Source organism: Zonotrichia albicollis, chromosome 14, assembly GCF_047830755.1.
Source record: "Zonotrichia albicollis isolate bZonAlb1 chromosome 14, bZonAlb1.hap1, whole genome shotgun sequence".
NCBI lineage: Eukaryota > Metazoa > Chordata > Aves > Passeriformes > Passerellidae > Zonotrichia > Zonotrichia albicollis.
In genome coordinates this window covers 15,746,940-15,763,050 of record NC_133832.1, presented here as the reverse complement: position 1 = coordinate 15,763,050, position 16,111 = coordinate 15,746,940, and the positions used below count along the sequence as shown (strand labels likewise).

The 16,111-nt window shown below is 47.7% G+C and overlaps 1 protein-coding gene across 2 annotated transcripts; it reads right to left on the bottom strand.

The window, feature by feature from the left end:
- Positions 1-269: 269 nt before the first annotated feature.
- Positions 270-12,270, bottom strand: LPAR4 (lysophosphatidic acid receptor 4). 2 transcript variants are annotated; one of them, XM_005488208.4, is made up of 2 exons: positions 11,793-12,270; positions 270-1,940 (listed from the first exon to the last, which is right to left on the bottom strand). In XM_005488208.4, exon 2 carries the CDS (start codon positions 1,785-1,787, stop codon positions 741-743), a length of 1,047 nt encoding a protein of 348 aa, XP_005488265.1. In that variant the 5' UTR covers positions 1,788-1,940; positions 11,793-12,270; the 3' UTR covers positions 270-740. The 2 variants fall into 2 exon arrangements, with proteins under 2 accessions (XP_005488265.1, XP_005488266.1); XM_005488209.4 differs by lacking the exon at positions 11,793-12,270 and adding an exon at positions 10,845-11,350.
- Between the last annotated feature and the right edge of the window lie 3,841 nt (positions 12,271-16,111).

Sequence of the window (16,111 nt, the reverse complement as noted above, 5' to 3'; positions counted from 1 at the left end):
GCCCAGGTGCAACAGATCATTAATGAGCTCTTTACTCCTTCCCAGAGGTGGCATTAAAAATAATCAAATAAATTAAATGACAGCTTAATCTGATAAAAATGAAACTTCATCTTTCAGAACTGTAGTAATAATTATCTTTTTTTTTCTTATTATCTTTTCTGTCACCAAGCAACTTTTTTTGCCTAATTGCTAAACAATTATTTACACTTCAAACCTCTCCATAAATTCCAGTCTCTAGGAAAACCAGGCTCTGCACTCTGGCAGTGGAGTAAGGAAAAGCCACAAGCTTTTATTATGCCTTTGTAAGCAAACATACATATTGTGGGAAGTTACTGAGTTAACATATGAGGATGAGGATGCACCTGCAGAAGGCAGAAATATTGGCAGGAATCTCTAAAAAAATGAAATTTTCTATTTCCCAACTGGTCCCATGTCAACTGCTGAGGGGGAAAAATGCCAAATGTTGGCATCTTCTGGTTAAAGAAGCTGTTCTGTTCCCTCCTGAGTTGATGCATGTGTTGTAGCCTATCCATAATCTCCAAAGGGAGATCCATTGGGATTTTCACACTTTGTGTTCACCCGTGGAACATGGTGGGACCATCCCAGTGCGAGGATCTGTCGTCCCCCAGCAGCTTTTCTTCATTAACCCCACGTGTGAGCCCCCATTTTCTGGAGCTGCTCTTTGCCACGTGGTGTTAATCAGGAGTTAATGGGGGGTAACTCCCTGTGTAAACATCTCCCTAGAAATGGGATTCAGATGTGGGATCTCCCCCGTTGGTGATGGCCTGGTCACTGATCTCATCCTGCGGCGCCGGCAGCGCCGTCTTTGTGAGCGGCATCTCTGTCTTGAAGAGAGAATCCATTTTGATCTGGGTTTTGATGTTGAAGGACTTCTGGAAGGACTCGGAGGTGAAGTAGTAGATGAAGGGGTCGAAGCAGCAGTTGAGGGTGGCGATGCACAACGTGATGGGATACATGGTCCTGGCAAACCTCTCCAGGGAGCAGTTGGCGATGGCCTGGGAGCGCACGAGCGCGTACAGGAACAGGATGGAGTTGTAGGGGACAAAGCACACCACAAAAATGGCCACGTGCACGATGATCATCTTCAGCACCTTCTCCTTGTTCGTCCCAATCTGGGACAGAGTGGCCGGCTTCCGTAAAGTCCGGAGAACCAGCGAGGAGCACGTGAGGTTGAGCAGCAGAGGGATGATGAAGCCCACCACCTCAATAAATATGGTGATCTTGGACAGGTAGGTTTTCCAGATCCTTTTGGAGAACCCTTCGAAACAGGTGGTGCTGGTGTTGGACACGTTGGTGGTGGAGAAGAGCGAGGCCGAAATTCCTCCGCTGAGCACCAGGATCCAAACGCCGGCGCAGACGATGGCGGAATTCCTCCGGGTGCGGATGGTGCGGGAGCGGAAGGGATACACGATGGCCAGGAAGCGATCCACGCTGATGCAGGTCAGGAACAGCATGCTCCCGTAGATGTTGGTGAGGAACGCCGTGCCCGAGATCTTGCACAGGCTGTCCCCGAAGGGCCAGTGCCTGTTGAAGTTGTAGAAAATCTTAAAGGGCAAAGTGAAGACAAAAAGCAAGTCTGAAACCGCCAGGTTGGTCATGAAAATGGCCGTCTCGCTCCTCATCTTCATCCGGAAGAGGAAGACGAAGAGGGAGGCGCAGTTCGTGATCAAGCCAAGGATGAAGACCACGCTGTACACGGCTCCGTACAGGTTGTACTTGAAGGAATCATCTGTCAGGCAGGTATGGTTGTTGCTGTGGTTTCCCATGCCAAGTCTGGGATGGGCTTCCAAAGGCCTTCAAAGTCTACTTCAGTGACATCCATAAAATAAGGCAGGGAGCTCGTCCCTTCCCAAAGGAACGCATTCCAGGGAGGTGGCTGGACTCCTTCCTACCACATCTCCCTCATGGATCCTTTCATCCTAAAGGAGAGAGAGAGAACTGCCATCAGTCTTGAACCAAAGTGGCTGTGCAAGAGAAATTCCCAAATTAATGGATGTGCAAACTACAGCAGGAATTAGTTTTCAAGCGAGTCTTTACAAATTCCAGTATTATTGGGGTTTTTCACAGTTGGAGATGGAACTTACTGAATTTGGCCTTTCCTTTTCTTCCATCCCTCTCTCATCCTCCACTTTGAAGGAGAATGATTGTTCTCTGGTCTATGGAAAGTGTCCCTGTCCATGGCAGGGGTTGGAACAAGAGGGGCTTTAAGGTCCTTTCCAGCCCAAACAATTCTATGATAATTCCAACATTCCCCTTGGAAAGGTTTTTCTTTAAAATCTGAGATGGAATTGGCCCGCTATGTTTGGAAAGAAATTGAACAGAATGAAACATCTGAAATTTTGCCCTAAACCTGTAACAGGAGGAGAAAAGATGAAAGTTGTATTGTTTGCTTTAAACTGTGCACAAAGGTGAGTTCTATGGATTTTCAACCTTTTGTGATGCAAAAGTATTAAAAAAGCCCACCAATACCTATGATAAAGAAGAGCTGCTTTGCCTTTTTTTTCTAATTGAAAATAGAAGGATCCTTACACATGTTTTCCGAAGTGGAAAACTGTTGTAGCTCAGAAATATTTACCAAAAACACTTCCCAAAACCATGTTTCCCTTTTTTTCCTTGCTTAAAAATGTCTGCAAATATGGTATTACTTCCAAAAGAAATTTTTTTGCAAGTGTAAAACTTTCCCAAGAAAGATTCCTCTAAGCTGTACCAACAGCTGCTTTTCATTCCTACTCTTTGTCAAGGTTTGGAATGTGAAATTTGGGAAATCTCATGGACTACACTCTTGTAAGACTCTGTCCCAACTCAACAAGCTTTGGAGACACGTGAAGTGAGCATGTTTTTACTTGGCCATAGGTGCTTCCTGAAGTCCCTGGATCATCTCTCCTGGCTATTTTAAGTATTTTAATGCCTGTGACAATAATCCCTTGGAAAGTCTCCTCAAGAAAAGTCATTCTGGAGCAAGGAGGGTTTGTGAGTTGGATCATGAGCTCAACACTTCTTGGAAATGTGGAGCAAAGCTGGGTCACGAAGGGAAAGACCTTTTCCTTACAAACTCCAGCCAACCAAATAAGAACTAGTTTGGAATCTCCTTGTAATCTAAGAAATTTAGGAGCTACAAGTGGGAGTAATTTGGAGGCGAAACCCTTGTGAAGAGTGGGATCCTTTCCAGAGTGAGCCCCTGACAGAGGAGTTTCAGCTCCAAACCTGTCACTGAGTTGTGTTAAAGGTTGCAATGGCAACATATAAACAAATAAAATGGAAAACAAATCATGGTTTGGAGACAATTTGGGATTCCAATTATCAAAATCAGATGTTTTCTGTATGTTTTCCTCCTGGAGTTCTCGCATGCGAGCTGTCAGCCTTGCTGGTAAAATGGCAAGTGTTGGGAAAGCTGGGATAGCCACGGCTTTGCTGCAGGGAAGGGGCAAGTTCCTCACCTGGGAATGCCTGGAGACCCACAGGCTTCCCAAAATCTGGTGCTGTGCTCCTGGGAGCAGGCAGCACCTCACCTTTGCACCTGGCAAAGTGACAAGAAAGGAGGATGCCCAGATCTGCCTTCCCAGATGACTTCATCCTTTGGACATCCAAAAAGATGAATTGGAACTTGGAGGTCTCTCCTGTGGAGATGTTTTTCCTACTAAATTAATGGTTAAATGAATTTATTGGAAAACAAGCTAAAAGACTGATATAAAATATTTAACTTTATGGGAAGGACTGAGTAAAATCTGAAATGTGGAATTGAACTCGCTTTCTTTGGATCTGTGGTAAAAGGAAAAAAGGAAAGGTCTTGCCTGAAAGTTCAAATGCCTTTAAACACAAGCTAAATTGGATTGGAAATCTCACATGAGCTCCAACAGGAATAGCTGAGCCTTGGCTTAACCTTCAGCCTAAGGCATTAAATCCTTGTCTTGGAGCTCCCTCCCAGTGCAGACATCCCTGTTATCTCCATCAGGAGTTTGTGTTTATGCTGGAATGTGACTCCCTGGGTGTGTGAACCCCAGGTGTGCCACATCTCCTGGTGCAGGGTCCCCTCAGAGGGACTGGGTGTCCTTGGAAACCTCACACAGCCTGGGAGCCCAGTGGGAACCCCACTTCCCAACCTGGATTTTGGCAGCTCCTCAAGAGCCAGGTCTGCAAGCTGCCTTTGGAACTCTCACCTTTGCTGCTGACCAAGTGTTGCCACCAGCCTGACCCAGATACTCCTCACACAAGAAAAAGGATGTTCCATCACCTGACTCTTTTCTCCCTGCTCTGCTCCAGACAGTCCCAAGGTCAAATCCCGTTTTTTCCAGTGTCTAATCTCTGGGAATTGCCTGCCAGCAATTGTCTAGTTAACTTATGGGCTTTAAAATACAGCCTGCCTTGTTTACCTATGGAACCCTGAGGTGTTTAAACAAGCTGACAAGTGGCTTTGAAACCCAGCCATGTGCTTTAAATTCTGTAGGACGAGTCCACAGATTGAGTTTTCCCAGTGTAAAATTCCCTTTCCTTCCTTTCCACTATGGATTAAAGCAGTGGGATGCTCTTCATGGACACCACTGCTGTTGCCTTGCTGGGAAAAAGTGAAGCAATATATTTTTTAAAACTGAGTAAATACAGGATGACAAAGTAGAGTATAGTACAAATCCTATATTTCAACTGGGGGCCAGTCCAAGAGGGGATGAATGTAATGCAATAAACCCCCTGTTTAGTGTGATAAAATTCAGAATATTCTCTCTCCTAGTAGGGATGGTACCAGCAAACCTCCAGCCATCCCTCCCAAAACCCTGTAATTCAGAGTGAGGATCAGCAGAGTAGCTCCAGGCTTTGCTTTTTTATAGTACAAAGATCCCATCCTCCATGGACTGAAAAGAGAGGAAAACTTGGTGTTACTTCCTATGGTGGCTGAGTATCCTGTTTACAATTCCTGTATTTCCTCCTCCCAGCACCCCAAGACACCTCCAGACTGCCAGACTGCAGCACCATCCAGAGGAGCTGTTTGTCAGAACGGGAATTACTGCAGGGAAAAAACAAATTTAAAACCAGCCCTGTCATTCCATTATCCCATTGTTCCTGCTCCACACTGATCCCATTCTCCACATGTGCAGCAAGCTGAGGTCAGAAAAACACCAGCATGAAGTTTGGGGCTGGCATTTTTGGCATCATCACATTTTCTTTTAGTCATGTGAGGTGTCAGATGAGTGGAACTTTATCAGTCTGGACGTGAAGGACACCCTGGGTGTTCATTTGAGCCCTGGCTTTGGGAGGTCTGGCACAGCCCTGATGGGAAAACCTCCCAGGGCTGAAGGATCTGTGCTGGATTATCATGGTGTGTACTCAGGTTATCTCTTAAATCTTGAGAAACAAAGCTTTATAGGTAGAGAAGGCAAAACCTGCAGGACAGTGGGGTCTGGGGGGTTTCTCTGGGTTTTCTCCCAGGTTATGGCAACACTCCTTGTGTTTTGATAGGGTCTCAGCCCCCAGCCTTGGAAATAAATAGGGATTTTCCTGGGGCACAGCAAGAGCTTTATTTCTACCTTCTCCTGACAAGAATTCCATTCACTCCAGGGTGTGCAGCTCCCTGCTCCTCACCCCATTGCTACAACACCTGTGGGATGAGTAACTTACTCCCACCACGGAGCCCAGGGTTACAGCTGTACAGCAAACTCAGCTCTGCAGCTTCTTGGCGTTTATTTCCTTCCTTTGCTCTACTTTAATTAGGCAGAAGGTACAAATAAGGGTTTTTTTTTTGGGGGGGGGGGATGTTTGGGGTTTTGGCAGATTTTTGCAGAGATGATAATTCTGTGTAAGTCTGTAGGGCTTGGGTTCTGTCAGACTGGTGACTATAGATAAAATAAGTAAACTGAAATTGTCTGAATAATTAAAATCAAAACTATTATACATTTTTTAAAAAACAAAACCTTTTTCTGTATGAAAAACTGAACATCTCAGCTCCTGCAATGGATTTTCCACTTACTTCGATATTCTTTTTTCAGTAAAAGTTGGTTTTGTTCAGGGAGAGCTCTGAGAGTGTGAACTGGCAGCAGCTTTAAGGACAAACCTGCAGTCTGGGGCAATCTGGTGGCTGATTTTTCCCTGTTGGAGGCTGCCAGGGCAGGAGCTGGTGTTGCACTCTGCTTTCCCAGCAGTGTAGGTTTATGGAAAGCTGGAGCAGCAGGAGCAGGTGATGCTGGATGTGGCTCCTCCAGAGAAAGGTGTAGGGATGGGAAATAGCTTGGGACACCAATTTTGGGGCTGGGCTCAGCTCGCTGAGTGCTGAGAGCGCTCCATGCTGGCAGATTCCCAGTTCTCTGCCCGGTGCGGTGCGGTGGGAGCAGGGGAAGGCCGGGATTAGAGGCCGGGAAGCGGAGCAGCTGCCTGTAAACAAAGCTCCATTGACGATCCCGAGCGCTGGGAAGGAGAAACGCTTTAATCTCTTTCATTTCCTAATCCTAAATGATGTATTGGAGAACAGTGGGGAAAGAGCAGACACAAGTGGGACTTTGAAGTCCACGGAGGTTTGTGGAGCTTCAAAGCGCCATTCTCGCCCGGTTTATCGAAGTGAATGCCCGGCCGGTATGCCGGGCAATGGGGACGTTTGCGGGTGATTAGCCTAAAAAACAGGGCAGGAAGGCTCTCATTCATGGCTTTGACACTTATTGTGCTCAGTGTCACCCGACCTGGCAGGCCCCAGCCCTTGCTGCGGGTGCGACATCGCCTGCTGTACCTGTGGGAAGCTGGCGTTGGGAGGGACTCGCTGCAGTGAGGTTTCAGCAGACGGTTTTTCAAGGAAAAACCCCAAACCTGGGGGGCCTGGGGAGGCATCGCCTCTCACTGGGCCGGGAGTGAGCGCAGGGATGGGGTGGGAGCCGCTGCTGTCCCCTGGGCTGGCCTGGGCCTGGGCTCCTGGGGACCCTCGCATCCCCTCCAGGCTCAGCATCTCCTTTCTGTTGGTACACCCTGATTCAATCCTTCTCCAGGATGGAGCAGGGAAGGAAACCTGAGCCTCTCAGCCCGAACCCTAAAGGCGCTCTCCTTTTTTCTCCCTTTTTTTTTTTGTTTTTAATTGCTGAGCACCGCCGTTGTCTCCTCACTGTCCTCTGAGACTTACAAAGCATTTCCTGCTCGTGGTGCCTTCTCTGGGCTGTATCTGTTTTGGATTGAGCTAATTAAAATGTTTCCTTCAGAAGAGATTCGCGAACTGCCTTAGCCCACATTCAGCCACTGATCCTCAGGGCATGACTCTCCTTTTGTTTGCACTGGGAATGTCTCTCTCCATTTACATCACCCTTTAACCCTTGGCGTGCTCTGCCTCTCCCCATCCCCAGCAGCCTCCGGAGGGGCTGGGCCGCCGCCAGGAAGCGATGGGATTCACCCCAAACTGCTCGGCGAAGTTTGCATTATTTAACACTTGTAAGAGCGGCTTTTTGCCCGGCCTTTGGTGCTGGAGGAGTGAGGGAATGCTGCTCGTTTGGAGCCCCAGGGATTGCTGGATAATGGCAGAGCTGGGTTCAATAGGGAAGATTTAGATGCAAAGGAAAGCTGATGAAGTGCTGAAAAGCAGAGTTACCCTGTCTGACCAGGTTGTTTTCACCCAGGAATAATGTTTGTGGTAGAGGTTGCCGTGTCCTTGATGTAGCTCTGGTTCATTACAAAGTGTGGCTAAGAAAAAAAAAAACAACATAAAAAAATAAGAGACTCCTGTTTCCCTGAGCCACTGGGGACTCCAACAACAGGCCTGGGTTTATTTGCTCACAGCTCCAAAAGATTCCCAGTCAGCAGCCTGCCCAACAAGCTGCCTTTCTTTGCTTTCCCTGACACAATTTCCAGTGGTTCCTCTGCCATTCCTTGGCTTTTTTGGCTCCTTGTTGTCTTTCCTCAGCTCCTCTGAGCCACCCCATCCTCATCCCCTTGGGCTGGATCCTCTGCACTCCCTTTGCTGAAATGGGAGAGCTGAGAACTTTCTCCTTCCATTATCCAGAAATTATGGACTTTTTTTGCCTTGCCTTGCAGCAAGAAGGTGCCAGCACAGCAACACAAACACCAATTTCACCTTGGCAGGGTGGCCTGGCTGCAGGGGCTGTCTGGATTGCTTTGGGTGCTGGGCCAGTCCATCCATGGGGCTGGACAAAATCCATGTTTGGGACCTTGAGGGATCTGTGCCCTGCATTATTTACAGCAGGGCCTTGATCTAACAGGGCTTTTTTCTCTTTAATGGCTTTTTCCTGAGAGGAAAAGGGGAAATTTTGAGGATTGTAGAAGATTGTAGAACTAGGACGGTTTGGGTTGGAAGAGAACTTAAAGCCCATCCTATTCAATCCCTGCCATGGGCAGAGACATCTTCCACCTCCAAGCCTTGTCCAACCTGGCTTTTTCTGTAAAGTGGTAAAATAACCAAGAAATTACTCCACAATGCAGAAATATCCAATCTCAGCTACCAGCAAAGTTCTGCAGTGAAGCTCCTTGGAAATCAGATTTCTAATTATAAGATGAGGGCAAGGCAATGACATTTTGGCATCATGCAAGGGCTGGCTGCTGCTTTTCCTGCTAAATATGGTTATATCCATCTGTAAAACATGCTGGGGATGAAGAGGGTGAGTTGTCTGCAGGTTCAAGAAAGGAAAATGGGAATATTATGAGAGGAAAAGAAGAGGTCTGCTGTGGCTATGTATTTACAGCATCACAGGGTCTCACAGCCTGATGAGCTCATGTTTTGAGCAGAGAAAGGATCTGCTCTGCTGCCAGAGCACACCTTTGTCTCAGGGCTCAGGGACTGATGAATGTCCCTTAATTTCACTTGCCAAGATAAAGAGATCTTCCTCTTCCTACCAACCAAACACATCACAAATAATCCAGCAAGTTTTCCTGCAGCAGGGTCAGCTCAGGCTGGTCTGGCTCTGGAGCAGGGTGGATCTTTACCCCTTTGATGGGGCTGAACTGGGAGCTGGTGCAGGAGGAAGCCTCGCAGAGCCACTGTCTGCTCTGGGAATAAAGAGCTCCTCTTTTCAGGGAGAGAATTTCCCTTCTGTGGAAAGTGGTGGCTCCCCTTCCCCGGGACTAAATCGGATCCTTATTTAGGGAGGAGGAGCAGAGTGAGGCTCTGCACGCAGGCTTGACCTGGAAAGACCTGCTGAGGGTGGCTGAGTGCTGCAGGAGCCATCAAATGAAAGAGATTAAGGCCTCTCCCCACCCTGCCCTGCCGGCTCCTTTGGGATCCTGGAGCGCCACTCCAGCCACACAGCCCTGACCAGTAACACCCAGACATTGGGAAATATCAAAATCCCAAATGTGCTGTAACAGGGCGAGGGGCAGTGGCACGGATGGATCATGGACATGGCATCCACCCAGATGGCTCCAAGTGCCACAGTGACAGAATCCCAAATGGCTTTGCCACGTCCCCTCCAACAGTGCACCCTGTCCCCAGGATCTGGCCCAAGCTCTGGATAAAACTGATTTAATTCCTGCTCCTGTGCTCCAGCCATGAGGTCACTCACTGCTGGAGGACTGATCCATCCTCCAGCTGGGAGAGCATCCTCTCCCTGCCCAGGGAATGTTTCCATCCCTCCTCCTCAGCAGCCCCAGGTGCAGCTTTGCAGTTTTGGGCCTCATTGCAATGCCCTAAATGTGCAGAACTGGGGCATTTCTTGTGTTTGTCTGTGTGGAGCTGAGCTCTTGACCCTGGAATTTGGAAGAATCCGATTTTTATCAGTTGAAGAGGATTCTCATTTTTAGCCTCCAAGGATTCCATGGAAATGTTTGTTCAGCCTCCTCTCCCATCCCCTTCCTCCCTCCTCTGTGTTTCAGGACTTTCTTTTAAAATGCAGAGGCTTTGAACCCCCCAAAGTACCAGGGTTTCCTGCCTGTTTTGTTTTTAGGGAATGCTCCTAAGGGCAAGAAGATGGAAAAGTACTACAAGGGGGGAATGTCCTTATCACCGAGCTGTGAACTTTGCACTTCCCATCCTCTGGATTTGACTGTTCTGTTCCTATAGGGCAGCAACACAAAAACCACACACAATTGTCTCCTCTCAAACAATGATTTGGGAATGTCATTAAAACCTCCAAACTCTTCCTGCAAATTTGTCTGCCATGTGCTTATATTGTGTTAAATCCTCTCTCCTCCAAACAGCCAAATCTTTAAATGATGTTGTTCATCGTTCATTTTACTTCAGACACCCGGGTTTTTTTTAGAGCTCTCTTTGAATTTTTCTTATTGAATTTTGCAGCTTTAAAGGAGTAGATTTTAGCCATGAATGGAAGCCAAAGCAATAAATCGAAATTTTAATTTTTTCAGTATAATATTTATAACTTAATTTCTAATGTTTTTGTATAGTTTATACAAAAACATTAGAAATTAAACATTATAGTTTAACCAGCCCTCCATTTAACGAAGGTGAATGCCACATTTCTATCCAACCCATTATAAGCCTAAAGTGTCTTTATGACACTGACTACAAGTACAAAAGGAAGCTGTAACCAAGGGATCCTTTTCACAAACACACAACAAACAACAGGACAGAAAACTTCTAAACTTGTCACCTGCAGTGCCACAACGAGAATCTCGATGGCAATGGAGAATCGCGCTGGGAGTCAGAACCATTTCCATGCAATCTGGAGGAGCAGCTCGCACGGGAATTACTTCCCCAAAACTTGGAGCTCATCTTCCTGCCTTTAAGCAGCCCCAGCCACGGCAGGGCTGGAGCAGGGGGAAGGGGGGAAACACCGCGGATCTGCAGTGAAACCCGGCGGGATTCATCCCCCTCATCCATGCCAGCTCTCAGAACCCCCGCCCGGGGCTGCCATGAAACCCGGCCGCTTTTCCTGCCTCGGCAAGGGGGAACTTACCGGGACCGCCACCATTCCCGGGGCTCGGGGCTTCCAGGGGACCCCTCCCTGACAGTCCTTTGTGTCCCGGGGACACGAACCGCGCAATTCCCACGCGGGAATCCCACTTTGTCCAAGTTCAGCCCCTCATCCTCAAACTCCGCGCTGGGCGGCCGCTGCCCGGCCTTTGTTCCGAGCGGGACCGGGGCTGCCGAGCGCCGCCGCTGCCATCGCGCCTTGGGAAATCGGGAACCAAGAATGGGCCCAATGTCTGGGCAGGGGCTGTGGGCAGGGGGAACTCCTGGGGGTCTCCATAGGAAACGCTTTCCATTGGGCAGGGATGTGTTATTAGCGCCGCAGCCCGCCCCGCCCCGGCTCTCCGCTGGGTCCCTCTCGCGGGGCTCTATCCATGGATTCCCTTCCAGAGCCTCTCCCAGCTCGGAATTAGCAGCTTAAGGACAGCCCGACAATGAGCGGCGCGGATTTCCTGAGCAATTAGCCTGGGAGAGCGTGCCCGATGGGAACGAGCCGGGAAAAGCTCCCCAAAGCTCGGATTTGCCTTCCCGCGGCCGTAATTGTTTTGCCTTCCAATTAAAAAAAAAAAAAGAAAAAAAAGTAAGGAGCAGAGGGGGGAGCTGAGAATCGGGAGAGCACTGGATAAGATTAGGAAACTGCAGAGCAAAGTTGGCCGTGGAAATAAAATAGCAAATATTTCCCTGGGCAGATTTAGAAAGGCGCTGTTTGTTAGGCTGGGGGTTGTTGTTTTGTTTTAAATTCTCCGAGGAGCTGACTGGAGCAGTCTGAGCTCTTGCCCTGAATCGCTGGATTCCCGCTGGAAAGCCGGTCAGCTTTCCTTCTCCAGGGCCATAATTACAGATACTCAGAGAAGCGTGGCTGCGTCTGCCTGGGAGCTGCCCCGCGGTGAATCTGCCCTCTGCCTAAAAACTGCTTCTTTTTCCCCCCTCTTACCTTCGATATCAGCCCTTCAGGTAGGGACCAGGCTCTTCTGGCAGCAGCAGCAAGGCGGCGGATGGTTCATTTTATTCCCTTTTCAGCCCTCTCTGCTTCCATGGGGCTGAAACGCCGGGGCTGCTGCTAAAGCCCAGCCTCCCCCCTAACGCGTCTCGCTCGCATTGTGTTTGTCTCTCCTCTTCCTCCGCTCTCCTTGGCTCTCCCCACAGGCAGCCAAGGCCAGTAAACAACTCATTGTGAAGCCGCGAGCGATGTAATTCCTTGGGCCGGTGGCCACCGTGGCTGAGTCGCCTCTGCAGCGCACCCGGCTGCTGGCACGGGCTTTTATCCCTCCATGCAAATAACTTCCTGAATATCTCATGTAACAGCCCAGCAGCTCCGGGCTGCTCTGCCCCAGCCCCTGCGAGCCCCCGGTGCACCGAAACACAAAAACAGGAGCGTGGATTCGGAGCGAGAGCGGTGGCCGTGCAGATGTTTCCTGCTCCCGATGGGCGAAGGTCCATTTTGTTTGTTCGGTAAAAATAGAGGCAGAAAATGTGGGGGAATGGTGGCGGCGTGGCCAAAGGCATCGCTGTCCCTGAGTGTGGGGCTGGCAGAAGGCTCAGGGTGGAAAACCCAGCCAGTATCGCCAGTACATTTGCACAGAAACCCATTTTCGTGGCTTGTGGGCATTTTCAGGCGGCTGCATGGAAATGCTGATCCCTGGGGACATGCGGCTGCTTTTCACACCCATTCTCATGCGAGGCTGAGACCTCTCAGTGGGAACCCATTGACCAACGCCGCCGCATTCGAAAGCTTTTTTTTAGGGAAAGAAGGATATGGGGAGCTGGGTGCTCTGACACAGATTAGGATAAACTCACTGAAACTTTTCTCAGATTAACATTTTGAGTCTGAGCTTCAAAACTGCCCGGGCTGGGCAAACCCATCAGACAGGAGGCTGATGGCCCCTTAAAGATTAAATGCACCATAAATCTTAACCCAAAACTTCTGTGCCTCTTCGAGAATTTAGGCAGAATGTGGTGATTGTGCCAACTTTGCTGCTGCTGGAACGGACCCAGGCAGCTGTGCCTGGCTGGGATGTTTGCTTTCTCTCCGCAGTTATTGGTTTAATTAAACTCTCCTGACAAATATCTTCAGCTGTTGGGAACGTCAAGGCCTGGGAGAACAACTCCTTAAAATGTTACAGGAGATTGGGAATGGGATTTATGCCCTTTGTGGAGTTCATCCTTCTAAACCACCGTGGTGATTCCAGCTTTGTTTCCGTCCCTGGTTGCCATTAAATCCAGAAGTTGTAGTGAGCAGGTCATTCAGTCACCACTTGGTTTGTCACCACTTGGTTTAGGATTTTTTTTCCTTTTATAAGGAGCACTTTTTCTGCTACAGCCGGAACTAGAAGCTGGAAAAGTGCAATCTGTAGGTTGAGCCATGATGGTGTTCCCTAACATATAGACATCACATAAAAACCTGAAAATTCCAATTTTGTCCCTACGGAACACAAAATTTTTGGTATTGATGAGAAAGAAAACATCCCCAGAGCAATATAGTCCTGCTGCCCTCCAAGGCACTCAAAGTAATCCATGGATGCCTTTATCCTTCTCCTCCTAAATAGGGCAAATGTTGTGCTATCAGCCCACTCTGTGTATTTTCATTTAAATAAATAAAGTACAAACGTTTCCAACACAGTGCCCTTAAGAGAGGTTTATTTGCCAAACATGAAGAAAGGAGGAGGCTGCCTCTCTTCTTGGTTCCAGTTACAGAAGAGTGTTTGCTTTAAAATGGAAAAACAAGGAGCAGACTCCTGGGCTCTTCATCTCTGCACAACCCACTTGGTGTCCCCACCCTGATCCCATGGTGTTCATCCTAGACTTGGGACAGGGTGGGATTTAGTGAACTCTTCTTATTAAAACATTGGCAGGACATCAATAATCTGTAGTTATTTTGGAAAACAAGGGAAACTGGGCTGTTATCTTATTGGAAAGGGTGGCTGCTGAGAAGGCACAATGTTTGGAAGCAGAAGTTTTACCCCCTCTTTGCAGAATTTGCTGCCTGTGCACAGAAATCCCATGGAAATGGCACCTCTGGGCTGTGTCTGGTTGTGTCAGTGGCTTTGGGATGTGCAATTCCCATTGATTTCAGCCAGGCAGGAACACCTGAATTTATGAGGTAATTTTGCCCGGAAAACAAGCGTATTGCATTTCCCGGTGATTAACAATTAATTTTTCTGCTGTCAAACCTGCTGAGTATTTTCAGGCAATTGAGGCTTTCTTGTGCCAATTTTCCTACTTCAGGGCACTTAGGAGCCCTCCAAGGAGCCAAAGAGCAGAACCCAAATCCAGCTGGCATTTGAAGGCCACTGGAATATGCATGACCAAGGCATTACCTTTGTTCCTTTATTGCTCCTTCCTTTCCTGTTCTTTCCTGCCCCAGCAGAATTCGTTTGTCATTTGGGCCTTAAATATTGCATGTCTTTGGAGGATTCCATGGAGCCTTCCATCCACAGAATCCATGAACAGGCTGCTGCGGCACAAATGGAGCATCCAGGGGTGGCTTGGTGGCATCTGAGTGGTTTAGAAGCCCTGCCTGGGGAAGGGAATACCCCCATGAGCCCCAAAAATCAACTTTGTGCCTCAAATTATTTTATTTGGATTTTTTTGCCTGTCTGCTATGCATTCATGATGTGCTGTCTCGTTCTCTCATCCTGTGGCACAGCTTTTAAAGCTCTCACACTTTTAAAGTGTCAGCTTTAGGACCACAAATCCTGTGGAATAATGTTTAGTGTCTGGGTGATCCCAAAGGATCATTACTGTGGTGATTAAACCAACAGGTTTAAATGTGTTTGAACGGGGTGTTTCATTGAGGGGTTTGCCAGGAAAGCTAAAGGAGAAGATCAGTAATAGTGGCATTTTCCTGGGGAAAAAGAGAAAAATCATCACTTTACAGAAACGAAGGTTCGTGATGGAAAAGATTTGAAAGGAAAATTCCCGAACAGAACCAGTCTGGATGGGGCTTGGAGCAACCTGGGACAGTGGAAGGCATCTCTGCCCATGGCAGGGTGGGACTGGGGGAGTTTAAGTTCTCTTCACTCCACGGTTCTGTGATTCTCTAACCTTTCAACAACTCATTAATGCTGCAGAATTCCTAATGTTCCATGGTTTGTCAGAGCTTCCATTTGAAACCTTTTTTGAAAAGTTTTATAACACAGCAACCAAAAATCTCTTTGGAATCAAATGGAAGTGCAAAGCATAATCTTTCCAATTTTGGGTTTTTTTTAATAAGCATTTAGAAGAATTTTAAAATAATTGTAAGTGCTGGAGAGAGATGGCAGAGAAGAAAAACAAAAGGGAAGTGCTCATTTGAAGCCATCCCCTTGCAATTTTAAAAAGGCCTCATTTAAAAATCTCAGTTTGTTTATTTAGCAGCACTTAATGTTCCATTACTTTCCTACCCAACAGAACTTTTTGCCAATGGATGCCAGGATATTTCTTCTCCAAATGTTTAGACCTTTCTGTACTTAATGCACTTAAGCAAAGGCAGGATCATGAGCTGCTGAAATTGGGGAAAAGGTAAAATAAAAATTTGTGCTGTTTGCTGGGTCAGGTAAATCCAAACCTCTGGTGACACCAAGGCCTGGACTTGAATATCCTTAAAAATGTCATGTTTTGTCCTCAGCCTTTGTTTTTATTTTATTCCAAATAAGCCAGGAAAGTCATCTCTGCAGACAGAGTCCTCTCCATGTCTCCAGCACTCCTCACTCCTTTGCTTTCCATGTCCTACAGGAATTTCATCTGGCTCTTCCAAGGTTATCTAAGTAATTTCAAAACCTTTAATTCCTCTTGTTGATGGAGAAGGGATTCATTCTGCAGACTTCCCTCTCATTCCTCATCTTTCCCATAACATGGAGCCATTTCCAAGTCATGAGCACATCAAGCCCACTGTGTCTTCTTGCAGAAATGTTATCCAGGAAAGAAATTCCTGGTTATTTTCTTCTTCAGAATGAGTTCAGAAACTCACCATGTCTGTATTTTCTGTGGGATCTGGGCTTGCTGGCTCTTTTCCCCCAGTTCTGCTGGGACAGATCCCGGTGGGAATGGACACTGTTGTTTTGAGAGGAGGATGCAGCTACTCTGAAATCTTATCCCTGGCAAAGGGAGCAGGTGTTTTCCAGCAAAGCCCTCTGCTCCAGCTGGCCAGAGCCTGGTTCCCAGGCTGTGACATCACTCCTGCCTGACAGTGCCCAAAGGGACACCAAAACCTTTCTCTTTTTCTTCCCCTCCTGCAGAGCGGGGTTTTAATGAAAATCCAGAGAAGTAGAGTTG